Source organism: Podarcis melisellensis (assembly GCF_964234715.1).
Source record: "Podarcis melisellensis genome assembly, chromosome: 3".
Taxonomy (NCBI): Eukaryota; Metazoa; Chordata; class Lepidosauria; order Squamata; family Lacertidae; genus Podarcis; species Podarcis melisellensis.
Window position 1 is genome coordinate 61,430,996 of NC_138530.1, and position 27,628 is coordinate 61,458,623.

Here is a 27,628-nt window from a genome sequence, read left to right on the forward strand (position 1 = left end):
TATTTGGATTTTTTAAATTGTTTTATTGCTGGTGTGTTTGAGGCCCTGGGCTCCTTTGGATGGAAGGTCAGGATATGAATTTAAGAAATAAATGACTTGCAGGTAGGTGGGAAAAGTCTGTGAGCCTTAATGAGCAGCAGTGACCACCCATACAGCAGGATGGGTGTACTTGGTAGTTCATGCATGTCTCCATTCGGAATGGCTCTTTGGGCACACCTGAAGATGAACACATTGTACCCTTGTTGATTGCATTGTTGTTGTCAAAATATGGCTGCATCTGTTCAGACATTTAGCTGTGTGTTATCTCATTAGGAGCGCCATGAAGCGGTCGTGCGGCGCACAATTGAGAGGAGCCAGAAGCCGAAACAAAAGCAAAATAGGTGGTCCTGGGGAGGTGCACTTCATAACAGCAGCAGCATTAACAATACAGGTAAAACAGGAGACCAGGTGTCTCAGCCTGGCTCCCTGTCTTTGTGCTAATATGGGTTTATGGGCTGTGATTGAGGAAGCTTGTCCACTCTTCTTGCCTTTTCTGCCTAAGCGCTCACAAATGAGAAATTGAACTAATGCTTTAAGAACTGACTGCTCTTTTTCGCTCCATCTGTATTTGCACTTAATTTGCTTTGTTTGTCTCTTTCGCTCTCTCTCTGCCTGTCTCTTCTCTGACCTTGTGTATGTGTGCCAGCAGTCTTTCGGTCTAAGCCAAACTTTTGAAAACTCATGTACTTGCCGAAATTTATTAATATGAGTATTTTAGGGAAACAATGTGAATTCTTCTATAAAAAGTGGAAGCGGGGGTTTGTTTTGTTGCTGCTTTAAAAGCCAGTGTTTGGGGTGGGTGGGTGGCGGGTCCACTCATCAGCATAACTAATATTCATTAATATTGAAAATATTTTAAAGTAGTTTTCTCCTTTCCTCTGAAAAAGTTCAGTTTGACAAAATATCAGGTACAAAATAAATCATGCAGTATTTTCCCCAAGCGCATTCTGTGTATGCAGCTGTCATGTGATGGCTTTAATTCTAAAGAGATGCCTGGTACGCTTTAACATTAGGAATTTGCATATATATCGAATACTTTCTTCTACACAAGCTCAATAATGGGTGTTACTGCCTTTATCATGAAACAAATATGTGTATCATTGCGCTTACCAAGAGCAAGTACTTCGTATTACTACCAATTTCATTGTGTTGCAAAATCAATAAACAGTTGCTTTTCCATAACAATGTTCTACTTACTCTCTTTGCTTCTCTCTTTATAATTTGTTTGCTGCCTTTTAAATTTTTCTTTACTTTTGAAAATCATTGTCTTGCATTCTGTCCCTAGGTTATTTTGTTGAATCATCATTCACCTTTCTCGATTTAGCAGGCTTGGAGTACCACTTCAGACCTCTGGGTGGTGCTAGAAAACCCGGTACATAAATCCCTGTGATTTTGTTGGTTTTATTTTTATCACCAGTAGCTTATCACCTCAGAATAGGACCAGTACACCAGTAACTAAACCATCTTTCGTTAGAGACAGTGCATGCCTAACACTTGCTGCATAGACTAGAGCTGATAGATAGCCCCTGCCTCTTCACATTTACCAAGCTATTATTGGGTGACTTAAAGAATGTGGCACAGCTTCTCAAAATACAGCATACAGTTTTGAAGGGATTCTGTTTATATACAGTATTTGGACTCTTCTCCCCCCCCCCCCACTACTTTCAGAAGCAAACAACATTTTCAAAATTCCTTTTGGGGGAATATAGTTGTTCAGTTCTTTTTTTATCCTCCTTTCTCCCCACTTCCCTCCTCTCATTTACAACTGAAATCCCTTTAAACTGTGCGCTTACCTTTCTGTGCTCTTGAAGTAACTGTTAAGTTCTCAGCATAGCACAGCTGCTGACTTTGCAGCATTGGAAGAGAAGGGTGGTACAGTGTGATAGTGCATTCTCAAACCAAGCCAGCATTTAAGGAAAGTAAAATAAACCTCATTACAAAGTATGTGTGCTGCAGATTGCCCTTCAGATTACCATTCACTCCCCCCTCCTCTTTCTCCAGACATGCAGTTTCTGTCTTTCCAAACACATGTGGCAGATGGCATTCTGGTCATGTCTGCTTCAGTGCTCTCTCCTAGCACTTCTTCATTTTCCTTTCTAACCTCTCTCACCACTCACAACAGCTTTTTGCAGATTTTTCTGGCCTATCCTGTTTTTTGTTTTTAAAAAGGCTGGTGGCGGAGGAGAAATTTCACTCTAGGATTACAAAATGGCTAGGATTGTATATCATGCTAGTGTAAATGGTGGAGAGGATAAGAAAAAGTGGATATGGACAATGAAAAAAGTCCTAATAAAAAGCGGCATATAGGTGTTGGTATAATGGCTGGAATGATTAGGATAATATGACATTTGTCCAAATGGCCATTCTATAATGGATGCTTTTGGTAAGGCATCTATTGTATGTGACACCAACTTTTCCCTTCGGGGGAAGAACCCTCAAAATTATGTATTTGTTATTTAAATTTATATCCCACCTTTTCAGACAATGATAAAATAAAACAATCACATTAACATATGAAACACACATAAAATAAACAAACAGCAAATATGGGCAGATATCCCTATTTGCTTCAGGGCACAGGGTTAGATTTGTGCAAGCCTCTGCCCAAATAAGTTCTCATATACTTATAGATATTTTATTTTATATATGTTAACTGGATTGATATTTAGCATGATATAGCAGTATATAAATAGTTTTTATAGTTAAAAAAACAAAGTCCATTAAATCAGCTTTATATCCTCTATAATTTATTTACAGGAATTCTTAGAACTTCGAGTCTGCCTAACTTTTGGTCCCCTTCTTTGGCTGTATTCACTGCTGTCTCATCTTAATAATACAGGTGCTCATGATTCTGAAGCATCCTGGTCAAAAGACTTCCTTCTGGTTTGCATGACACATAAGCTAATATGTGGCTTACTGAGACTGAAAATTCAGGCACCTGGAAAGAAGCTTGCAGCCCCTTTGCCTCTGCTATGTCTTCTTTTTTTTTTTGCTCCTACTACATGCTGGGCTACACCAAGCTTACACTTAGTCTGTTGTCTGAATCAGGGCCTGTGGTTAAAACCTTCTCCTCCTTAACCATGAGCTGTAGCCAAGGTTTGTTCATGCAAACCAGAACTTAGTAGCCAAATGCTCTTTTTAAACAGATTTGTTTTTATAAAGCCCAAATACGGGTAGGCATGTCAATGCTTCTCTATCATTTCCCCATATTTCCTCCAGGCTTACTGCATCACCTTTTTTTGTAAGCACAATGAGATGGACATAGAAATCTCATTGTGTTTATTTATTGCCATTTCATTCAGATTTGTCTTGTTAAAATGCTGTTTGTTTGGCTGAATGAATAATGATGGCAACCTGACATTATATCATTTTGTGCCCAGTCTTTGAGTCACCTACAAGTCCCCTGAAAGTCCTTCCTGTTTGTTAAAGGTGCCATTTGATAGGAAGAAAACCTATTACTCTGGTATACTTTTCCCTCTAGAGGACTAGGAAGTTGCATTTCTGCATGTGGGCTGTCAATTAGCATTATTTCCATTTGTTTTAGATCCAGACAGGCGATCTGTTTCAACAATGAACCTTTCGAAACATGTTGATCCAGTCATTAACAAGCGACTCTCCTCCTCATCTGCAACATTACTAAATTCTCCAGACAGAGGTACAGTTTTTTTAAAAGGAACAACTGAAAGGAAAGAGCTAAGATGTTCTGTAAAACCTCAGCAACTATTAAAGGCACTTTATTTACATTGCAAAGAGGAAAGAAAAAAGCTTCCAACACAAGACCATGTTTTGGAAAGAAAAAAAAACACCACATATCTGAAATATTGAAACTTGCCTGAATCTGTACACTTAGCAAGTGCTAAAAGCAGTGCTTCTGTCAGGTTTTTTAGTAAATGAATTGAAAACTAAAGAACCAGCTCATCTATCTCTCCATACTGCATGGAATCCATTTTAATTTTTTGAACATCACCCCTAGACCATACTCATTTGGTCATTTTATATTTTTTTAACCACTTAAAAACAAGTTATTGAATTTCTCCAGGGCATTCAGATAACTGGCTTAAGTTGGGTAAGAAACTGGATATTCAGCGACTGTGATCTTACACAGTGACTTGATTTGAAAGATAAGCTTTATTCCAAATCATATTTCAGTCTTGCGGCTGGAGGTGGGGGGTGTTCAGCTAAATGAGATGCTTCTTTCATTTTAATGTTTTATTGGACATAGAACAAAAAATGGGGTCTGTCTCATATGTTCGTTGCTTAGAAACCGATAGATGAAATATACTATCTCAGTGTTAACCAAAAATGTCCAGAGTGTTGTAATCTGGTTTGTTGCAGATACTCATTTTTAAAATATAGGTTGATATTTATTTATATATATATTTTAAAAGGTTATCAATTATTTTAAGACAGTATTGTGAAACTGGTTGGAAGGTCTCATATGTTTGGTAAACCCAGGCTGCAATCCTATACACCCTTACCTGGGAGTAAGTGCCATTAAATTCAATGGGACTTGCTTTGGGTAAACATGCGTAGCATTGTTCTGATTATGTCTTTGCTATCTGTGGGGTTTGCTTTCAGTATTTGTGTGTGCTTTTCTGCATGTATGGCAATATATGTGTCCCCATGCTGTGTTGTATGCCAGGCTGACAGTTCATATGCTGCAGCTTTGAAACATTGTCAAAGAGTGACTGATCTGGCTGTAACAACCTTTTAGGTAGCAAAGTACAATTTCTCAAGAAATTGTTCTTACACAAGAAAAGATCCCCTCCCCCCAAAAAGTTAACTCTTCTCTTAAAAAAAAAGTTTGTTTAAGATTTATGATAAAATGTATTGGAAGCCAGAAAAGAGATACACACTTCCTATTTATTGCAAGTGGTGTTTGTAGATAAGTGTGCCCATTTGCAAATCACGAATTGAGCTTTGAGAGGAGTGGTTGTAATCGCATGTGTTTTGCTCCTGAAAAGCACTCTCCTTAAACTTACTTTCCCAGTTCCCCAGTACATCCATTCCATGACAATTTAGACTTCTGTATGTTCAGGCAGAAGTGTTCGTGTAACATTTAAATGAATGTGGAAACCTAGTTTTGCTGTGAAAATGCAGAACAATTTTCAAAGTTGACTCTTGTCCTACCAAACTTGGTCCTTTAGATTCCCAGTTTCAGTTGTTGGAACAAGAAAGGGTTCTGAAGAGCTACCTGGGTGTCATTAAGAGTTTTACCAGCTAGGTTTCTTCGTATTATCAGAGATTATAGCTCTCATAGCCCTGGTGGCATTGCTTTTGAGAATGCTTTGACAGGAACTATACCAGTGGTGGGTGGAGCCAGAAGCAAAAGTAGGTGGAGTCTCAGATGTATTTCCCCCTCTATGTATAGTAGTACAGCTAGTTTGTCTCATATACCTCTTTCTATCTTGGAATTATCAGAGTTCAACGACACATTCCATCCTGGCAAAAACTATCAGGATGCAAAGCAGAGCTAGAAAGGGTTGTATCCTGTGGAGGATTTCATGGGCCAGGTAGAGAAGTCTAGAGCAGGCATAGGGAAACTCAGCCCTCCAGATGTTTTGGGACTACAATTCCCATCATCCCTGATCACTCATCCTGTTAGCTAGGGATCATGGGAGTTGTAGTCCCAAAACATCTGGAGGGCCGAGTTTGCCTATGCCTGGTCTAGAGAGCTGTATTTGGCCACAACGCCTGAGGTTCCCCATTTCTGATCTAGAGCAGTGAGCTGGGCCACTGTGACAGCTAACTCTCCACCCCACTCCCATTGCTGCATCCTTGTGCACTATTTGACAAGCCGCCTTTGAAACTGAGTCTCAAAAGCAGTTTTCCTTCTGACATGACGTGATGTGACACTGGTATTAAATGGAGGAAAACTATGTATGCAAAAGCTCTTCTGTAGTCCTAAATTGTATTTTTGGATCATGGCTTTAAATATGAATTGGAGCCAAGTGTCATATTTGCCTTTTAAACACAAGCATCTTTTGAGATACCCGAAGAATTAAATGCACTTTTAAGGACTATCAATTATGTATTCCCCCTAAAGGGTCAGATTGTCATCTATCTTCTCCCCCTCCCTTACACAAATGTATGGCTGGCAGAGCTATACAAAAGAATTCCAGTTTTTTCCTATTTGCCACTACATCTGCTGCATCTGCTACTAAGTTGGTAGAACATGAGACTCTTAATCTCAGGGTCGTAGGTTTGAGCCCCACGTTGGGCAAAAGATTACTTACAGGGGGTTGGACTAGATGACCCTTGTGGTCCCTTCCAGCTCTACAATTCTATTATTCTAGCACAAGAAGAGCCTGGCTAGACCAGGCCAACACTAGTCCAGTATACTGCTGCTCACAGTGGCATACTAGATGGCTGTTGGTAGCCCACAAGCAGTGCATGAGTACAAGAGGAGCAAGCTTGCTTATGAGCTTCAGCAGCTGATGTTCAGAGGCATACTCCCCCCAATACTGGAGGAGGTACACATCCATTGTAACTAGTAGCCATGGATAAAGGTAAAGGTAAAGGTACCCCTGCCCGTACGGGCCAGTCTTGACAGACTCTGGGGTTGTGCGCCCATCTCACTTAAGAGGCCAGGGGCCAGCGCTGTCCGGAGACACTTCCGGGTCACGTGGCCAGCGTGACATCGCTGCTCTGGCGAGCCAGAGCTGCACACGGAAACGCCGTTTACCTTCCCGCTGGTAAGCGGTCCCTATTTATCTACTTGCACCTGGAGGTGCTTTCGAACTGCTAGGTTGGCAGGCGCTGGGACCGAGCAGCGGGAGCACACCCCGCCGCAGGGATTCGAACCGCCGACCTTTCGATCGGCAAGTCCTAGGCGCTGAGGCTTTAACCCACAGCGCCACCTGTGTCCCAGTAGCCATGGATACTTTCATTTAAACCATGCAAGTTGGTGACCGTCATGTCTTCCAGCAGTGCCTTCCATATTTAAGTATGTGCTCTGTGAAAAAGTAATTGCTTTTGTCTGTCCTGAATCCTCGCATCATTCAGCTTTGTTGGCTGATCCTTCATTCTGATATTATGTGAGGGGAAGAAAAAGTCTATCGAGCCACATTTTCTGTGTTTGTGTGTGTATCTACTGTATTTTTATGTGTGCTCCGCTGTATTTTTATGTGTGCACCCTTTGTCCTCTGCTCTTGTGGCTGTGCAGCATCTATGGTGTAGAACGAAAACCTGATTCATGTGGCCCACCAGATGTTGTCGTACGTCAGTGCTCAGGGATGTTGGGAGTTGTGGTCAAGGAACACCTGGAGAGCCAGCAGTTCCCCACCCTTGCTCCCCAAAATGGCGTTGCCTCACAAATTAGACTCCAGATGGCCCTTAGCCAGGCCAGTTTCAGGAGCTAAGTTGTGGTGTGCAAAAGCATGGCTATAAAGCTAGGGCATTTTATTAAATTTTTCTCAACAGATCCTGCACCCAACAAAGACTCCCACCTCAAAATATGAAGGGAACTTGCAGTCTTATCTTGTGGATGTTTACTCAGAAGTAAATTCCCTATGCATAATAAATAGTACTAGTTTTTGGATCTCACCCCCCCCCACTCCACTTACTTAGCTCCATGATGATTTCACAACAGGATTAGTAGAAAAAACATATTGTACAGAAAATGAAAAATAGCTCTCTGAACCAACTGCAGGACTGTAGCCAAACTGGCTTTGTTTTTAGATTGCGTGGGTGGACTCGGCACATCGGCTTTCCACAAACCCCACACATAGTGTAATCTGTGCCTGTCCAGGAGGTGAGATCATATTGAGATCAACATAAATTGTACTGTCTGCAAAGCCCAAGGTTCTTTGAAAGCACAGGTTCTGCAACCTGATATAAGATATATCAAAGAGGCCATTCAAACTTTTGTCCAGCAACACCAAATAGGAACTACTGAAAGTGGCAAATTTGTCCTTGCCATTTAGCTGGTTGGTGACAACTTTCCAAGTAAATAGTTGTCTATACCCACCATCCATTTGGAGCACCCTAAGTAGTTTTCCACTAATGGATGCATTAAGGTAACACCACACAGGACTATCCCTCAGTGACAGGCCACAGGGTCCCTGGGGCAATACCTACATTCCAGGTAAGGCTAGGTAAGACTCCTATCTGAAACCCTGGCTGAAAATATTTAGTTAGATGGACTAATAGTCACAGATGGGTTCAGTACAAGGCAGTTTCATATGCTCTGTATATGTAGCAGTTTCCATGTGACACAAATTTATCCATTGTTAATGGTACTCAGAAGGACCAATTGAAATAATTGGACTTACTCGTTTCAGTGGGTCTACTCTGTCTCTATCACACATTGTCTCTTATGCATACAATAAATTGAGTACAACTATTTTAATTGCTCAGAAAACTGGTTGTTAACCGTATAAAATGCTAGCATACTTTTGCATGATTGCATTTTGCATTTAATTTTTCAGTTATGCCTCTAGTAGGTAAAAGAGAAGGTGGCCCTTAGCTTCACTGTTGGCTTCCACAGTGCACATAATTCAGATGGGTAAAAAATAAATAAATCAAACAGCTCCGTCTTTTTGCTCTAAAGCATAAAATATATGTTCAAAACCTTTTACTGGGGATGTAGCATACATTTCAGTTAGACCTGAATCCTGAGTTCATAAATATTCTAGTGCTGTTTACAAAATCTGAATAGTCGCTGATGTTTTTTAAAAGTTCCATTCCAGAGTTACATTTAGCCCATTTCTTTCATTTACCTGTTTAGACCAATTTTAACAGTAAATAGTGTAGTTGTAGTATAACAATAACAAAGTGCAATTTCCTTTCTAAAATCTAATCTTTTATGAACATATATTCACTAAATATCCCGAGGATGATAAAATACCGTATTTTTCGCTCTTGCTGTTCTGGCTTCTGCGATAGCTGCGCAGCCTGCATTTGCTCCATAAGACGCACACACATTTCCCCTTACTTTTTAGGAGGGAAAAAGTGAGTCGTATAGAGCAAAAAATACGGTACTTTCCAACTTTAAGCAATGTATTGGGTTTAGATTTCTGACATAAGTAAATTTTCTATTTGATAGGAAAAAATGGATACAATTTTATTTTATTTTATTGCACAGCTGTTTGATAAGCCAATCCAAGAGAATTACTCCTAATTGTTCTAGCATGACCCCTCAGGTCAATGAAAACTAAATCTCGAGACCTCATTTTTCTGAAGAAATTATGCAGCACCTAGCTAAGTGTGCATCCCTTTTTCATAGTGCCTACATGGGGTTAAATTTAACTGATTCCTACTGAAACCTCTTCATGGCTATGCTTAGGAGAAAGTACCACAATGCATTTGAACTTTTCTTCCTTTTTGTTACAGTGCTTTGGAGTCAAAATTGTTCACCTTCCAAATAGTTTCACTTTGATTTCCCAGTGGAAAAATATCTCTGCTTTTCTCTTGATTGATCTTCAGCTGGTAGAAGCTGATGTGGAGTAGGTTTTTTTATTAAATTGTTTAGATATGGGGCAAATGGGCTTGTTAATTTCATCCATCAACATATAACTTTGTAATATCCTACCACTTTTCTCCTAGACATATACAGCATTTGTGTGTGTTCTGTCACCACATATATTCAGAATCTATTTCTGCAAAACTTTAGATTCAATTCTGTCTAACCTGTTCTAGGCATGGAAGCTCTGACCCAGTTTGTACGTTACTCTTCCTGTTCAACATGCTTATGTTATTACTCACCAGTACTGGAGGAACTGGATGTTGTGATATTTCTGATCTTGGGAAGAAGCTGCAATGTTCTACAACTTCTCTTCTCTGGCATTACATTGCTGGCAGGGGGGAAGCCCCAGCAATAACAGGAAGGTGTTACTGCCATCACCTTCCTCTTAGTGCATAAGGACTTGCATGCACAGAAGAGATACATTCAGTGGCTTGGCGTGGGTTGTCAGCACCCGGGGCAAGGCAAGTAATTTGCGCCCCCTAACCCATGGATTTATGCCCCCTAACCTGTGGATTTGTGCCCCCTAACCCTAACCCCCAGATGTTGCGCCCGGTGCGGCCGGCCCGCCCTGCACCCCCCACACTACGCCACTGGATACATGTGCATAGCCCACCACCACACACCGGCCTCTAATTTTGGCCTAGAACTGTGTTGATAGCAAATTTTACAGAAGCATGTAAAACATTCATGATAGCAAGTGAAGTTGTGCAGTTTATTTTGCTTTTCTGATACAAAATGTGGGGGTGGTGTGGTACAAATGCATTATGTTGTTAACTTGGCAATTAGCTTTTACAACTTTTTCTAGTTGCTAATAGATAAGAGTGCCGACTTTACTCTTATTATTTATCAATATTGAACCATGCAGAACTGGGATAAACAAATGATTAGAAAATAATCAGTTCACTCAGGTTTTCCAAGGAAAATTTGTAGGGGAGAAAGATATTTAATTCTTCCCATGTCTACTGATTATGACTTGCAAATCCCCCCTCATTTTTACCCCTACTTCCAGTTTCAGAGTCTGACTTGAGAGAAAAATGGGGTAAAATGCTCCCCACACTCAGTTTCACCCATGCATTTGTGTTAAAGGGAAAATGCAAGGTTCCAAGCCCTCAGTTTGCCTCCAAGCATGTGTTTCTATCTTAAGTTTCAAGGTGCTGCTACAGAAGAAGCAGGAGGCAGGGAAATGAAAGGGCAGCAAGAGCAATAGTACTCAGCAATGTTTCTTCCTTGAATCTTTCAATTATTTTCCCTCCCATGAACTTGTACTTTGCTCGTGAACAGTTTATTGAAGCAAATGTGTGTGTAAGAAGTGGCGGAGAATGGAATCTGCTGACTTTCATAGTAGGCAGAGAAAAGTGGTGCCCGGAACAGCTCATTGGGGGAAAATAATGCAAATGATGTTCCTCAAGATTTTACTGCAATGCCTCCCCCCCCCCCCCGCATTTTTAAGATTCAAGTTTTAATGGCCACAGATGTGCCTTAATGGGGGCATACATAGTATATTTTGTACTTTATGTAATCTGTCTGGACATGGTTCTATTAACGGAAAACCTCTTTTGCAGCAGTTTATTATGTAAGAGCATTTATGCAGGCAGTCTACTATGAATGTGAGAAAATTTTTCTTCTGCAACTCCATTTTTCCCGGAGTGACAAAATTAAATTAGAATGAGCATTCAAGTTCCTTCCAGGAAAAGTTTGAGATGTGATTTGTGCTTCAGGGTTGGATGAAGTCTAAGTTGCACTTGGAAACAAGGGCTACTGAAGTTAAATTGTGATTAATTTGTCCCCTTGGTTTCAATCAGACCTGTGTATAGCTAACTTAATCTGGATCCACTTATATAATGCTTTTATCTGTCTGTTTCTCTGTGAATGCATACCAGTTTCAGAAGAGATTACTTCTTTCCCCACATTAGAAAAATTGTTTCTCCATGTATGTGAAAAGCGTGACATAACCATCTGAAAAATGGACTTTGAAGCAATTCTAGTGTGTCATGAAACCCTGTGTTAGGCGAGAAGCAGATTGATGAAGCTTATTGGGCAAGCTTTCACACTTTCTGCCACTACTTGTTGCAGATTGAAAGGAAACATGTGCATCTCCTTCATGTGGAAAATCATGCAATGCATGTAGAACATGTGCATCTCCCATGTGTTTTCCTTTTGCACATTGCAAGAAGCAACAGAAATGGAGGCAGTTGCATTTCAAAGCTTCTTGGAGGGTGTGAAACAGGCCATGGTAAATGTTTTCTTTGTGAGAGCTGATAAATAAAAGACATGAACAACGGTAGTGATGGTGCATGGAAATAATTTTTAAAAAACCTTTTACAATGAGCCACTCTATACACTTCACATTGAAATACATATATTCTGGTAACAGAACATCTATTACTCATCAGAGCACTGTGATATATGTCAAAAATTTCTTGAAAAGGTGTGTTGACAATAAAAAGTGAAATAGAAATAATACTATAAAAAGTAAATGGAGTGAGGAGTCTGTAGCTGTTTAATGTTTGTCATAAACATATTCTTGCCAGGGGGCAGTGGTTTATAGCCTCTTTGTAGGGTACCTGCTCATCTGTGGAAGGCATGTGATCTAACATCTTGCTTATATGGTGACACTCAGCTCGACGCCTGCAGCTAAGTCCATGGGAAAGCAGCGTTGTTAGCAGACTACTGACACCAACACATTCATTCTTGGCCAGAAGTAAAAGTGCAGCCACCTTGTCAGGAGATGCAGGTAAAATGAAAAACATTATAGAACTAATTCCTCTACTCAGTTGTGTTTCTTCTTCTTCTTCTTCTTCTTCTTCTTCTTCTTCTTCTTCTACTACTACTACTACTACTACTACTACTACTGCTGTGGTATCTCGTGTTACGTACCGTCCCCCTTACAAATGCTGCGGGTTACGCGCTCCGCTAACCCGGAAGTAGATGCCCCTTGTTGCGACCTTTGCCCCAGGATGCGAGCGGAAGTCACACTCCGGCAGCGCAGCAGCAGCAGGAGGCGCCTTTAGAGAAAGCGCACCTCATGTTACGAGCAGTTTCCTGTTACTAACAGATCTCCGGAACTGATTAAGTACATAACACGAGGTACCACTGTATACCTCTGCAAGCATGTTTTAAAATGAAGTTTGTCCAAGGTAGATAATGTATAGTTGATTTGTCCATAGACGGAATTAACTTGACTTTTCTTAAAAAGGATCCAGTTGCCATCAGAATGTTGCATTTCTCCATTAGCGGGAACTTGCTCCCGCAGCCATATGTTAGTTTTTAGCCTATCAAATAAGAGGTGTGTGTGTGTGTTCTAGAGGTTATTTAGGAGTGGTTTTGCAGAAATCGAGTACATTGACATTCCTAAGATAATAAGGGGGCCATACCATTTACTTGTGGGAGTGGCCGCCGGGACCACATAACACCGGTCCTGAGAGATCTGCACTGGCTCCCAGTACGTTTCCGAGCACGATTCAAAGTGTTGGTGCTGACCCTTAAAGCCCTAAACGGCCTCGGTCCTGTATACCTGAAGGAGCGTCTCCACCCCCACACTGAGATCCAGCACCGAGGGCCTTCTGGCGGTTCCCTCATTGCGAGAAGTGAGGCTACAGGGAACCAGACAGAGGGCCTTCTCGGTAGTGGCACCCGCCCTGTGGAACGCCCTCCCATCAGATGTCAAAGAGATAAAGAATTACCTGACATTCAGAAGACATCTTAAGGCAGCCCTGTTCAGGGAAGTTTTTAATATGTAATGCTGTACTGTTTTTAACACTGATTGGAAGCCGCCCAGAGTGGCTGGGGAAACTCAGCCAGATGGGCGGGGTATAAATAATAAATTATTATTATTATTATTATTGTGGGCCTGAGTCCCACTGACTTTCAGTGGAAAGTGGGAACCTTTCCCTGACTTGTGTCCTTAGTTATTAAATAGGGAGCATTTAGCCGAGACTATTTTGTCTGGTTCTGCCTCAGAGATGGGGAATCTTTGGCCCTTCCAGTGTTGTTGAATTATTGGCTATGGGGCTGATGCGTGTCCAGCTACACCACAGGTGGGCCACTTGTTCCCCATACATGATCTACTGAATTAAGAGAGAGATAGAATGAAAACATGATTAGTCAGCTAAATATTTCTGTGAGAGAGTTTGTGAAAGAGAGCCTTGTTTACATATTACATATTTGCTCAGCATCCCTACCTCATGAACCCAGTGCTTGAGAACAGTAATGCATAGAAAATGAAAGCGTCAATGTTACAAATCTTAAAGTACAAATGACCTCAAATTGTTCCCCAGTGTGTCAGCTATAATTTCTATCCCAAGGTCGTCCTTAAATCTTCCCTTGTTGCTCTACGTTAATAATTTGCCAGGAGATAAAAATAAGAGGCATCAGACTGGAACACACACACACACAGTGAATTAAGTCCTAAGAGACTTGAGGAAAAGTCACGTGTGTTTGATACAAAACCCAGTGTGTCAAATGAATGATGACACTTCCTGTTCTCTCATTATATCAGTTTGGAAATGATTAATTTCACAGCTTATAAAATAAGAGTCAATGTAGGCCTTTGCTAGGCAATTTTGGTACTATATTACAACCTCTTATGAATATCTAAGTATTCCCTGGCACTTACAACTTCATTTCAAAAAAAGGAGTCTAGCAGGCATGGGAAAATAGAATTTGAAATATTTATTCTAGCTGAGGACCATTGACTTTTCAGAGGAAGATTAAGGTATACATACAGTAAAAACATTTAGGGTAGACAGTAGATAGGTAATCCATATATTTCCATAGAGAGAAATATGTTATAAAGCCAAGCAGTGTTTGCCTTATCCATACAAGAAAAAGTTATCTGTAGTTGCCTTGTCCTTAAGCTTTCTAGTCTATGCATTGAGACTCAACACCCACTTCCACCCCCAAAAACAAACCCACACGCTGGTATAGTATTTAAAAAATCCAAGAAACAAAGTCTAATTCAGTAGTGTAACCTTGGTGGTGAAACACTTAGCCTATTCCCATTTTAATGTCTCTGAAGGTATCCAAGGATGATCACATGATCTTTCTAGTTTGAGCACGTCTCTTTTTCTCTCTGTATTAATATCTTATTTCCTTTCTTCCTCCTTCATTCATTCCTTCTTCCTGTTACTGTCTCCTTCTCTTGACTTTCCTTTTACCTTTTTGGTTTTGTATATATTATGTAAATTTTTAACATAAAAAAACCTCCCATACCCTAGTCATCCCCATTTGTCCTCGTTCAGCATCTTGCAGCCCCATCAGCCCTCTCTCCTTCAAGGCCGTAAGCTGTCGGAATCCAGCTGACAGAGCAAAACTCTTTGGCACGACACCTGATGTTAGACGTAGGAGGACTACACATTCAGCAGGGGTGAGTAAGCTCATAAGTTATGAATAGGCTTATAGCTGTGGTGAAGCGAAGCTACAGAAATGATAGACTACACACTCTGCTTTCATCAGAGAAAATGGGTTTGGTAGACAACAAGATAATTAATGGAATATGAAGTTTTAAACAGCTGAGGTTTTTCCCCCAATAAGCAAATGCTTATTTCCAAACACCAGATACTATCAAATTTAATAGTAAAGGCTGCCTTTCTTTGTGTACTATCTCTTTTCCCATGCGCAATGTGCAAAGTACTGCTTATTAAATCACAAGGTGATGTGGCTGATTGAACCTCTTTGTCAAATTTTAGATGAGCAGAAAAGAAAAGGAAAAGGTCCTTTCGTTGTCTAACCCATCTGGCAAAAAAAGATCACGTTCACCTGCTACCTTCAGAAGCAAATCAGCTGCATGGTAAGTAATTGACTGGCTGCCTGTGCATCGTTTTAAGTGCTGTTTTCAGCCAGTATTTGCTGGAAAAATAAAATGTACATGGAAATGGAAAGAAAGTGCAAATGTTAGAGGAGTGGCCCTACTCTGATTTTCCACCCACTCACCTCTGGATTATCAGGAAGGCCTTCTTTAACCACTTGACCCTGGAGAATATTGGAACAGACTGTGATATCTCACCAGACTGGGACACTCTGTCTCTGATGTAAGCAGAGGACGATCATGCGTGCACATACTGAAGTGGGCATACTTCCCACAGCCTGCTAAACATGCAGCTGACATCTGTATGAAAGTACAGAGAGTAAGGCATTTCACACCACATGATAGCTATCTTGTAGCTAAGAAAATGGCTGCTACTCATTTGCCTTGTTTTGCATTCTAGGACTATTGTACAGCTAACAAATGTTTGAAGAACCACCCTGATGTTTAATGATATGGCAGTATAGTAATCTGTGTACAGATACTTTTATAAATAAATAAATACACACAGAGCTCAGGATCCAAAGAGTTCATTTACACACATCAGGGTTTTTGTTGTTATTGCATGTTGCTGTTACATGTTTCGTTATGTCCAGTGGGGTTTGTAACTTCCCACCCCCACTCTGAACAGCCCATGCTATATCACAGATTGCTCTTGAGAGTAGTCTTTAGTTCCAAGTGCTTTGCCATGAGACAGTGGAAAGGCTGCTTTTTTGAAAAATGCCTCTTTGGTACGTAGAGCTACTTACAGAAGTGCTTGGTTCTGGGCCACAGGGAGTTTCTCATATTAGAGGACTCTCAGTTGAGGCAGACTTTTGACCTTTGCAAGACATGGAAGAAGATAGCAGGACACAGGGAGATGCTTTATACTGAGTCAGATCAGTGGTCCATCTCATTCGTTACCATCTCCATTGATTGGCAGCTGCTCTCCAGGGTTTCAGACTCAGCTCTCTCTGGAGATGCCAATGATTGAACCTAGGACCTTTTGCATGGAAAGTCCCAGAGTTACAATAACCCATTGTTCTACATCTAGTGAAGGCAATCCTGTTTCCATGGCACCAGCATAATCTTTACCCATTGGCAAGAAAAAAGGGAAAGCTTCTCAGCATGATTGCAGTATTCATCCTGACTGCTCACAGCGAAATACCTATCTGTATTGAGTTCTGTTCTTGCTAGTCTTGAAGATAAGTTATCAGCTATTAATGTTGCTTTCACTGTTCCTTTATGGCTCCAACAGGCATGCCTCTAGGTCTTTACCTTTCTTGCCTGGAACACCCAAAAAGGTGGTTTCAGCACATGGATCATCCAGAATCTCTGCTGCTCAACAACGCCCTCCTTCCCCTGGCAACATCCGACCCACCAAAAATGACCGCAAAGTGGAAAATGTGAAAAAAGAAATACAGCGGGAGTCTGAGAAGACCACTGAAGAAAAGACAGACCATGTGAAAGCAACCATCAGTCCCACAGTGGTTACAAACCAAGAAGCACTCCCTTGTAAAACAGAGACCACACAAAGTAAGACTTGACTTATTAGCATTCCAATGTGCTCCTAACTACCCTGGCCCATCTTCCAAACAGGTAGCATTTGGGTGCCATTTTGATTCGCTAAAGCCAGTGGGGGGAGTTGTGGCAGGCCTCCAAGTTTAATGATTTCAAAATGCTTCACATTCATTGTCTTTGTTGAGACTCCAAATTTTGAAGAGCCTTCAGGCAAGAAAACCCAGAGTGGCCTCCTCCTTGGTGAGGGCAACCCTTGCTTTAATGGGCTTAGCCTTAGCACTACCTTAGCTGCCTTATCACTACAATTGCTGCCATGTTCTTCCCCTCCTCACCACTGTTGCCACTGTCATCTTGTTCGCTCATTAATTCACCCACCCTCTGGACCTGAGGGAGCAAGCAGGGAGGGGCTGCTGCTTCTCCCTCCCCCTCCTCTCTCACCACTCATTTATTACTACTACTACTACTACACTGCCACTCTGGGCAGCTTCTGCCTCTCTCCTTTTCTCAACATCAGCTAGCAGACCCTGCCTTGGCAGTTTAAAATTTCCTCCTAGTTACAGAAGTTGCATAAATGTTTCCTGGTTTTTGACACCTGATAAAAACTTTTTTGTTTAGGCAACTCTACCCGGACATGTAATTTTAATAAGTGTATTTGTGCTTTTTTAGCTGTGGAGTTCTCTAGATTTTGATAATTGGACTGTGTGTACTGCTTTTGAAGTCTGTTTTACCACTATTTTAATGAATATTTTATGCAGTTTTTCTTAAACCACTTAGAGATGCTTTTTATTTTCTTTCTTTCTTTCTCTCTCCCTCCCTCCCTCCCTCCCTCCCTCTCTCCCTCTCTCCCCCTCTCACCTCTAATATCACCAAGATGCTAGGATGTCCAGGTACACAGAATATGCATTGCTGAATATTCCTTTCTTACTGTTTCAGTTGCTGCTCCAGTTTTGCCCTCTGCTCCTTCAGTTGCTTCACCACCTCCTATCTCTAGCAAGCCTTCTGCGGGGACAACAGACCCAGAAGAAGCAACCAGGTTGCTTAGCGAAAAAAGAAGGCTGGCCCGGGAGCAACGAGAGCGGGAAGAGCAGGAAAGAAGAGAGAGGGAAGAGACTGAAAGGTGACAATCTCAACATTTAGAAGAGATGTAGAAGATGCCCTTTTAGCACAGCTTAACATTTCCTTGCATGAGTCATAGCTCCCCAAATCACAATGTTGAAAACCAGATATTGACCAGCCCTACTGTTTGCATCTACATAGTTCCACCTTATTTCAGAAATCATGATATATGGGTATATCACGATGTTTAGTTGGTGATATATATTGTGATGTTGAAAACCAGGTATTTCCCAGCCATAATGAGAACAGAATGCAGGGTAATGTGGTGCCCTGTCTGAGGCCAAAATTTGACACCCTTCGGTCCAAAGCCACTTCCCAAAGGCAGGTAAGAGAAGCATTGGGTTTGGGAAGGAGGCACAAGGCTCTGGGCAAGGTCCTGTCTTCTTTCCTAAGCTGCCCAAGTGCTAACTAGGCTTTGGGAAGAAGGCAGGAGGATTCTAGGACCTTGTCAGAGCCCTCTCAGCTCTTCCCAAAGCCCAGTGCTTACCAGGCTTTGGGAAGGAAGCAGGAAGGCACCCCCACCGCCATGCCTTGGGCAGGGGAACCAGTCGTGATCCCCTAAATTCACCTTTGCAGAATGCATGGAAGGGGAGTTCTAACTTTGGTAAACCCTCACACAATAGGCTCCCAGCTTGTGTTGCCCCCTGCACTCTGAATTGGTACAGGCCAGAGAGAAGTATGATTTGGCCCTTACTAATGGTGTTTCCATAGAAGGAAAACTCTTTTTTTTACTTTTTGGGTTATGAACTGCTGCTGTCTGCCGCTTGTTTCTCCCCTACTGTACATTCTTCTGAGGCTCATTCTTGATGCTCATAGACAAAAGAAGGAGGAGCTGGCCCAGAGGATAGCAGAAGAAAGAGCTCGCCGAGAGGAGGAGGCTCAGAAACAGGAAGCAGAGAGGAAGCAGAAAGAGGCAGAACATAAGCAGGAAGAAGAGGAGCAGTTGTGCCGCCTGGCGGAAGAAAAAGAAAAGAAAGAACGAGAGGAAATGGAACACCTTCAGAAGCAGGTTTTAGAAATTAAAGAGGATTTTCACATTTTTATCAGGGTGTATTGCAGAGATAGCTAAAGGATGCTTATGTGACTTTCTGAACTGGTGGAAACTCTCGAGATGAAATTAAGAAATGAAGGGAAGAGAAGACATCCTTATCACCCTAGAGAATTCCTGGTTTAGACACACAAGTCATACCACCTGATGTGTCCAAACCTAACATCCCACAGCACCACACTGGTCTACATTTAGGCACCCTGCATTCCTGCAAAAAACAAATGTAGCCACTTTGGACAATAAGCATTGCCACCTTAGGGCAATACTTTAATTAGGCCAACCAAAACGTCACAAAATAGTGCAGAAACTTTTGAGTTCTCCAGAGTTCTCAGATGAGATGGTAAACCAAGTGAGGGGTGGGGGAGGCGAAAAAGTTGGCTGATGTTAGAAGCCAGTTAGTCACAGTCATAAGATGGAATGTGGGAGGCGGCAGCAGACACTCAAATTAGGCTCTGCTAGGAATACAACATGTTTCTCCTGGTTCATGCTGGGTTTCATATTTTTGCTTTAGCGGTTTTGTTGAAATAGTCTGCTTCTAGTGAGATCAAAACTAGCCTTTTCCCTGTTCCAGTTCTCCATCTTTAACTTGGAATATAAGGTTGGATCCAGATTTAGTAGCATTTAGAGAAGACCCATTGAAACCAGTGGGACTAATACAGGGTTAAATCCAGACTGAGTCACATCCATATCATGCAGTACATTTCTGCTTTGAACATGCGGGGGGAAATCCCTTTTCTAAAAACTCTTTCTGTGCCCTGCCCCTGCAACTCCCAGTGCAAATACCACCTTCAGAAGGAGGAATTCCTCTCAGGGTTACAGCAGGAGAGGAAAGGGTTAAGCTCCCCCTTTGCACCTGCTCTGATTCCACTCATTATCAGACACTGCCCCCACAAGATAGTGCAATTTATTAAAACCTGCATGTTCAGTACAAAGATGCACTTAGCATCTTGTGTAGTTTGGCCCCCTGAACACAGTTTTCAATGTTTCCTCCCAACATATCATCCATGTGCAGAAAAAAGAAGGTACTTGGTGATAAATACAGACATCAAGAGTAACTGTGGATGTAAGAATTATGTACTCCCAGGAAAACTAATGATCCTTTAAACAGGAACATTGGCATTTTAATTTTTGGACGAGGCTGTATAGAAGCACAGGGTTGAATTTAGAAGCCCACATTTTAATTTGGAAAGCACTGTGATTGAAATACAGAGAAGTAATGAGATTGCACATCCAGTGAGGTTCTTTTGTGAGCAGCAGCACCCTCCCCTCCACCCCCCTGGCCCAACTGTAAGCTGCTTATGAAATCTATTAGAAGCTGATTTCAGTATGGAAATAGAAAAGATCTATGATGCAAACACTGTTGTACTGACACAGCCTCTTGGTGCCTGCTTGTGGGATTACAGACACGGAAGTGAACCGTCGGGTTAGTTAAAAACTCGATGAGCAGATAAGCAAATGTTTGTTGATGGATGAGTTAATCCATGTTTTCCTTTGCTGTGTTGGCATTTAGAAGGAAGAAGAGGCTCGGATACGAGAAGAGCAGATTCGGTTAGAGCGTGAAAAGCATTTCCAGAGAGAAGAACAAGAGCGCTTGGAAAGGAAGAAGGTAACAGGAAGGCACATGGGCATGTGGAACAGGATCTTGTGTGTGGCTGGAACCTTCCCATTAGGGCAGGTGGCCATTGGAATTTCCTGCAATTTAGCCTTGTGGGTGGGTGGTGGTTGAGCTTGAGTGCCAGATTTCCTAACAGAAGAAACTGCAGCCATTTCCCGGGGACCTTATTTTACAAGAGGGCCTCTTCTGTCCCTGCACTCTCCATGTGTCCATGCTGCACGTGCACAAATTATCCCTCTGATTTGGAACCCTGCACAATCAGAGTTGCAAATCACAGGGAAGACCTATACTTCTGGGGATATCTTTTTTTGTTAAGGGCCACATTCTATCAGGGATAATCTGTTGGGGGCCACATGCTGGTGGTGGGTGGGGCCAAAACCAGAAATGGGCATCCCCTTCCTTCCTTCCTTCCTTCCTTCCTTCCTTCCTTCCTTCCTTCCTTGTTTCTGCCACTCCATTTCCCCTCTATCACCCTATTTCCCCTTCTATGCCTCCCACATTAAACTAGGCCAAGACCCACAAGTGGCCCTCAGGCCACAGTTTTTCCATCCCTGATCTATGCATAAACGACGAGGCTTCTCTTCATATTTGTTAGTCCAAACATGTACATTGTGGCAACAGGGGTGGCCTCTTCCATTCCACCCATTTGCATGGTGGGAAACCCCCCAAACAAGCTTTGCAGTGAGTGATGTGAATGTGCTTCGAACTCGCTGCTTATAGTGTGATGGTGTCTGTTAAAAAGAAACTGGATGGTGATACATACTACCCGGCCAGTCCGTCACTGCCACCTCCCCCTTCCATCCTGCCTGTTGGAGAATAAGTTTCTTGAGAATGTTTCTGTCTCAGGGGGACGGGGAAATGGTAGGGGGGGACGGGGAAATGGAGGACATGGTAGCAAGGGGGACTGGAGCATGAGAGGAGGGAACCAGGAGGGGGAGCATGCAAGGAGGCAGCTTGTTCACTATCTTCCTCCCACTGCCGCCATCTCCCCCTGTAGGGAGCGGGTGGTGCTGTGGTCTAAACCACTGAGCCTCTTGGTCTTGCTGATCGGAAGGTCAGCAGTTTGAATCCGTACAACAGGGTGAGATCCTGTTGCTCTGTCCCAGCTCCTGCCAACCTAGCAGTTCAAAAGCACACCAGTGCAAGTAGATAAATAGGTACTGCTGCGGTGGGAAGGTAAACGGCGTTTCTGTGTGCTCTGGCTTCTGTTTTGCCAGAAGCAGTTTAGTCCTGCTGGCCACATGACCCAGAAAGCTGTCTATGCACAAACACCAGCTCCCTCAGCTTGAAGTGAGATGAGCGCCGCAACCCTAGTCACCTTTGACTGGACTTAGCCATCCAGGGGTCCTTTACCTTTACCTGTACCTTTTTATCCTGCTGCTGGGTTCTTGAGATAGAAACAGCTCATTTCAGGAAATCAGTGTCAGGGCACTTAATTCCACAACAATAGGAAGAAAAAGAAGTGGCAACATTGGCATGTCTGTGGTAAGTACCAGTTTCCGATTCAGTACTATGAACCTGTAGCCCTCCAGATGCTGTTGGAACTCCCACTCCCATCAGCCCCAGCCAGTTTTCCCAGTTGTCCTGGTTGATGGGAGCTGTAGTTCACCAGCATTCGAAGAGCCATTGGTTCCCCATATCTGGTATAGGAACACATACATTAAAAAGAGAGTTCACAATGTGTTCACAGCACGTAGTTAAAGACTAACCACAGTAAAGGGTATTTTTATTTTCTTTGCAGCGTCTTGAGGAAATTATGAAAAGAACTAGGAGAACAGAAGCTGCAGAGAAGGTAGATACTTCACTTCATCCTCTTTGTAGAAAACATTCCTACCTTCATATATAGATACATTATCTTTGCGGAGCTCTTTGCGGAGCTCTGGCCCAATGGTTGCCATTGGTTTCATTTGAATTAATTTTATAATGAATGATTTTAGAGTGTTGTGTTGTGTTGTGTTGTACTGTTGTATTGTTGTTAGCTGCCCTGAGCCCGGCTTCGGCTGGGGAGTGCGGGATATAAATAAAATTATTATTATTTATTATTATTATTATTATTATTATTATTATTATTATTATTATTATTATTATCTGTCAGTGGACCTTCTAACTTTTTTATTTTAAAAAAATGATTTATTTTACAGAAATCAAATGAGCAGCAAAATGGGGAGATAGTAAAGGAAACAGGTATTACTTTCTTGATCCGCATCTACTTTCGTTCTGAAATGATTATTATTCACAGCATGACTTGAGTAGGAGAGAATTTTAAAAGCTAGCAGTCCAAATATATTTAATGAAAAGTCAATGATGAATCAAAGCATGTGAAAGCACATGATAGTCTGCTACAAACATAATTATGTGTGCAATTAAATATATAATTATCAGTGTGCAATTAAATATATAATTAGGAATACAAGCTTTTATTAGTTTAATTGCCAGATTAATCAACCAAAGCTTTAAATAATTAGTCGGTTGGGGGTCAGTTTTAATCAGTATGGGCAAAATCATCAGTCTTTCCAGCTGCACATGATCTATGGCCATGGCAGGGTCACTGATTTCAAGTGTAATTATGGTACTGTCATAAATTAATTTTATTTGCATTTTTTAAAACATGAAATTGGAAGGGCATAAATTATCTGTTACGATTTCTAAACAAAAGAGGTGCAAAAGGAGAGATTTCTTGCTAATTGCTTTGTCAAGCCATGATGTTGTTACTAATTAGATATTAGAGGTTTTCCTAACACCAAGAGGGAAACAAAGTTGTTTGCAGAGCTTAATTGGATGCAGAACCCTCTATTTCTGTCTTTGCTTTAAGCCCGGAGCATATGATGTGCTAAGACAACCTTTCCCAACCAGGTACTCTCCAGATGTTTTGGTCTCCCAACTCCCATCAGCCCCAACCAGCCAATGGTCAGGGGTGATGGGAGCCTGGAGTCGAAAACATCTGGAAGGCACTGGGTTTGAGAAGGATGTGCTATGAAATTAAGACAGGAAAAAAAGTAAGTCTGTTGGTACAACTAAGGATGATCCAGATGAGCGGCTTGTATCTCAAACAGGTTATTCAGATCTAATTTTTCTGTGTGCATGTTTGGCACATTGGTTTCCTCGTGTTCATGTTTATTCTGTCATAGATAGTCATAGTCATTTTGTGGCTTGTCATCCACATCAGTAGGAGGAACTTTATGAGTTGTTTCTGGAGGAGTTTTCATCCCTCCTCACAATTGTTCCTCTCCTGTTACCCGCTGCCTTATCTGTTCTGAGCATGTACATGGATTGAAGTAAATGCACCCTTTTCTGTCAAAAGTGATGTGGAAAACTTTCCCCCCTTTCTCTAGCCGTGAGCACTTCATTAAGCCCTGCGATGGGTTCTCAGGTTCAGTGTGTGCCAGAATCTCCACGGAACGGGGAATTGCTCACCCATACCCACGTGCTAATTTCTCATCAGCCCACAGTCAACCTTGACAGGTGAGAGACCTGAACTGAGATGTCTCTAGCAATACCTGATGTTTCTTCTTACTGAAATGAAAGCGTATTAAATCAGATTATTTTCCCTTTTTGCGTGTCTCCATCAGAAAGTTTTCATCACCTGCTCAACACAACCAAACACCCCCCAGCAATCAAATACACTGAGTACTACTGTAGTCAGTGTCTGTCAAATGTTCCTACATTAAATATTGTCGTTCTTATCAAACCACTTAAAAGCACAGCTTGCTGCTTGGTAGCTAAGAGCATACCCTTTAAATTTTAATGAGACATTTTCTCCTCCTATCTGCACCACACCATTATTGAAAAAGAAGTTGCTGTAGAAAATACATTGCTAGATTTCTGCTTTTCATTGTACAGAAAAGAATGCTAGCTCTCTTACATGAGTGTCGGTCAGCATGTCTCTGAGTTTTTTTAAAGCTTTTTTATAACTAGAATCAGAGCAAGACTATCCTTTGTGTATACAAAGATTTCTTTGCACTTCCTGGGCGGGGGGCACAGTTAGCAGCGGCACAGCTTCTCACAGAGTCACACTTTTCACACAAAAGCTTGGAGGAAGCTTGTTTCCCACTCTTCAGAATAAGCCATTGAGAACCTTGTGCTTAGGCATGTCCCTTCTCCTCTCCTCATCTTTCATGCTCATGAAGAGGTGGTCAGAAGCTTCCACTTTTCATTTTAAACTAACTACCGTTCCTTATGATGACCAAATCATCATCTGCATCTCCATGAACAACAAAGCAACAAGGATGGCCAACCTGAACAGCACTGGTTATTGTGCCAGAGCAGGAAAGGTGCCTTAAGGCAAAATAAAAACAGCTACTCCAACCCTTAACACTATACAAAGCTCATTAAAAGTGAAATATGTTCAGTATTTAAAGGGAAAACTGCACCCGCCGATGTTTAATTCTGCTTCAAATTAATTAGCAAGTACCACCTGGCTGTCAATATTGATCATAGTGTATATCGGTTATCTGTCTCTTTAGATTGAATGTTATATCTGCAAATTGTGTAAACTCTAGAGAGGTATATATTGGCAGAAAGGCAGGGAGGCTGCTAGGAGACTAAAACAAAAATACCTGATGCATCCAGTTTGCATAAATAATATTGAATTGTTAAATCAGAGGACACCTTCTTGACGCTCATGGGTTAGAAGTGCTGAAAATTTGTTATTGGCCACTATTTTGACATGACCAACAGTATTTGCATTGTAACTCATTTTGCGCCATTGGTGCCTGACAAAATTCTGTGTACATAAATGTTAAGAAGAGCCTGCCCCTCCAGTGACCTATCTAGTCTAGCATCCTGTTCTCACAGTGGCCATCCAGATGCCTGGCAAAGCATGTGAGCTGGGCATGAGCACAAAAGTACTCTTCCAGAAGTACTTCCCAGAAACTGGTATTCAGAAGATTAATGCTTCTAACAATGAAAGTAGGACATAGCCATTGTGACTATTAGCCATTGATAGCCTTATCCTCCGTGAATTTGTTTAATCTTCTTTTAAAGTTGGTGTAATCCAACAGATGGAGCTATATACTGAATCAGACCATTTGATGCATCTAAACCATTTTTGTCTATTCCCATGGCTAATGATTCTCTAGGGCCTCTAGCAGAGGACTTTCCCAGCATGGCTGCCTGAGATCTTTTTAACCAGAATGAATAAAGACTGAAGTGTCAACCTCCTATTTTTGCAAACCATGTGCTCTTCCACTGAGCTGTGAGTTTACATTAACAGAAGCTAGTTTAGCGTCAGGCAAATGCTGCATGTTGCCAGTGCATGAAAAACAAAGACAGCACTGTAAATTCATCTAAGAGAGTTTTGAACAGTTGTTTTCAGTTGTTTTCATAGAATTGTAGAGTTGGAAGGGTCCCTGAGGATCATCTAGTCCAACCCCCTGCAATTCAGGAATGTGCAACGGTCCCATATGGGAATCCAACCTGTAACCTTGGCATTATCAGCGCCACTCTCTAACCATCCGCGCTATTATATTCTTGTCACTGCTGTGCAGCTTGTGTTGATTCCAGTGAAATCAATGTTTCAACAGTGTAGCAATTGTTTCATATTCTATTTAATGGAATAATGTTACTGTAGTGGCTGGGGAAATTACTATTACTGCTATTACTACTACTATAATTATTATTATTACATAGATGTGATGCGATTGTTTGACTTTGGAAATGAAATATGCAGTCAGTTACACAGAGTTAGTACTGACTTCTTTATACAGTGGTACCTCGGTTTACTAACTTAATCCATTCCGGAAGTCCGTTCTTAAACCAAAGCCGTTCTTAAACTGAGGTGCGCTTGACCTTATGAGGCCTCCTGCCGCTGGTGCCCTTCTACCATTCGGCTTCCATTCTTAGACCGAGGTAAAGTTCACTAACCGGAACACTACTTCAGGTTTTGCAGAGTTTGTATACCAAATAGTTCGTAAACAGGGCTGTTCTTAAACCAAGGTACCACTGTATAATACTATTTCTCCTGTCATGATTATTCTTGTATGGATAAAAGCAATGTGAGCTTATACATTTAAAAAGTTATAAGAATCAGGATGTTAGAATGCTAGATAGTGGGAGGATTCTATCAAAAATAGGGCATTGATCTTCAACTTGTGGGAAAGGCCCTGGCCAATGTGTAGCACCGCTGCTTTTTCTTAGAGGAGAAACAGACATTCAAAGGAAAGCATTTGGCTTACCTCTTTAATGGAAATCAGCGCAACTGAAAAGCACTTAATCTTTTGTGACCTAATTATTGTCAGTGGTGGTAAAACGATGCAATTACTAAACTTTGCACACTGTATACAGTAGTGTAGCATACAAATGTAGAAGAAAAATAATCTTAAAATGTTTTATAATCCATAAGATATTTTCATTATGTTTCAGTAATCTCAACCCAGGAAAACATCCAAATGAAAACGGAGTGTCTATGCAGAATGATAATTTTGAGGAGGTCATCAGCTTGCCCATGGGAACGAAACCATCCAGGCTGGATGCTATGAACAATGATGATAAAAATAGCCCTGACATTTCTTTGACTCCCATTTTGGCCTTTGAAGAGAAGGGGACCCTAGGGCCATTGCCTCAGGTAGATAACGTTCAAACACATCAAACAGCAGGTAGGTTTGCTTTAAATCTCTTGTTGATTTTCTAATGGGCATGAAGTGTGGCATCCGAGATGTTTCTAGCAAGTGTCTGGATTCAATTTTTTATTAAGTGCAAGTTCAGGACATGGAACAAATTGTATAACCTCTGATTTAAAGACGTTTGTCATGTTGCAGCCCAGCTGGAAAGATAGAAATAACTAGGAACCTGCTGGTTCGATTCACTGGGCCAATCTAAGATTGGAATGAATTATTCACCGCAAAGAGAAAGAGCATATACCTCATCCTTTCTCCACCCAAATGTGTGTTCTTTAAGAAACCGGCTGTTTTGATATAAGGGTGAGGCAAGATGACAAGATGCAAAGGGCAGGGTTCTTATAACTTTAGCAGAGGTACAGGAATAGAAACGTCAACCAGTGCAGCTCTTTTTACCCCTTCATGACAAGATGCATCTGTAAGATCA

General features: G+C 41.6%; 1 protein-coding gene across 4 annotated transcripts in view; it reads left to right on the forward strand.

Annotated features, from left to right (window-relative positions):
* MAP7 (microtubule associated protein 7) overlaps nucleotides 1–27,628 on the forward strand; it is a 98,596-nt gene that overhangs the window by 69,735 nt on the left and 1,233 nt on the right. For 3 of the 4 annotated variants that reach the window (XM_081907122.1, XM_081907121.1, XM_081907119.1), the window contains exons 5-17: nucleotides 313–430; nucleotides 3,584–3,694; nucleotides 12,126–12,239; nucleotides 14,722–14,870; nucleotides 15,193–15,293; nucleotides 16,546–16,823; nucleotides 17,742–17,925; nucleotides 18,741–18,933; nucleotides 20,483–20,578; nucleotides 22,329–22,379; nucleotides 22,729–22,771; nucleotides 23,920–24,049; nucleotides 26,948–27,180. In XM_081907122.1, the coding sequence (XP_081763248.1) occupies nucleotides 313–430; nucleotides 3,584–3,694; nucleotides 12,126–12,239; nucleotides 14,722–14,870; nucleotides 15,193–15,293; nucleotides 16,546–16,823; nucleotides 17,742–17,925; nucleotides 18,741–18,933; nucleotides 20,483–20,578; nucleotides 22,329–22,379; nucleotides 22,729–22,771; nucleotides 23,920–24,049; nucleotides 26,948–27,180 (1,801 nt within the window). The remainder of the gene's footprint in view (nucleotides 1–312; nucleotides 431–3,583; nucleotides 3,695–12,125; nucleotides 12,240–14,721; nucleotides 14,871–15,192; nucleotides 15,294–16,545; nucleotides 16,824–17,741; nucleotides 17,926–18,740; nucleotides 18,934–20,482; nucleotides 20,579–22,328; nucleotides 22,380–22,728; nucleotides 22,772–23,919; nucleotides 24,050–26,947; nucleotides 27,181–27,628) is intronic. The other variant, XM_081907120.1, reaches the window with a different exon arrangement.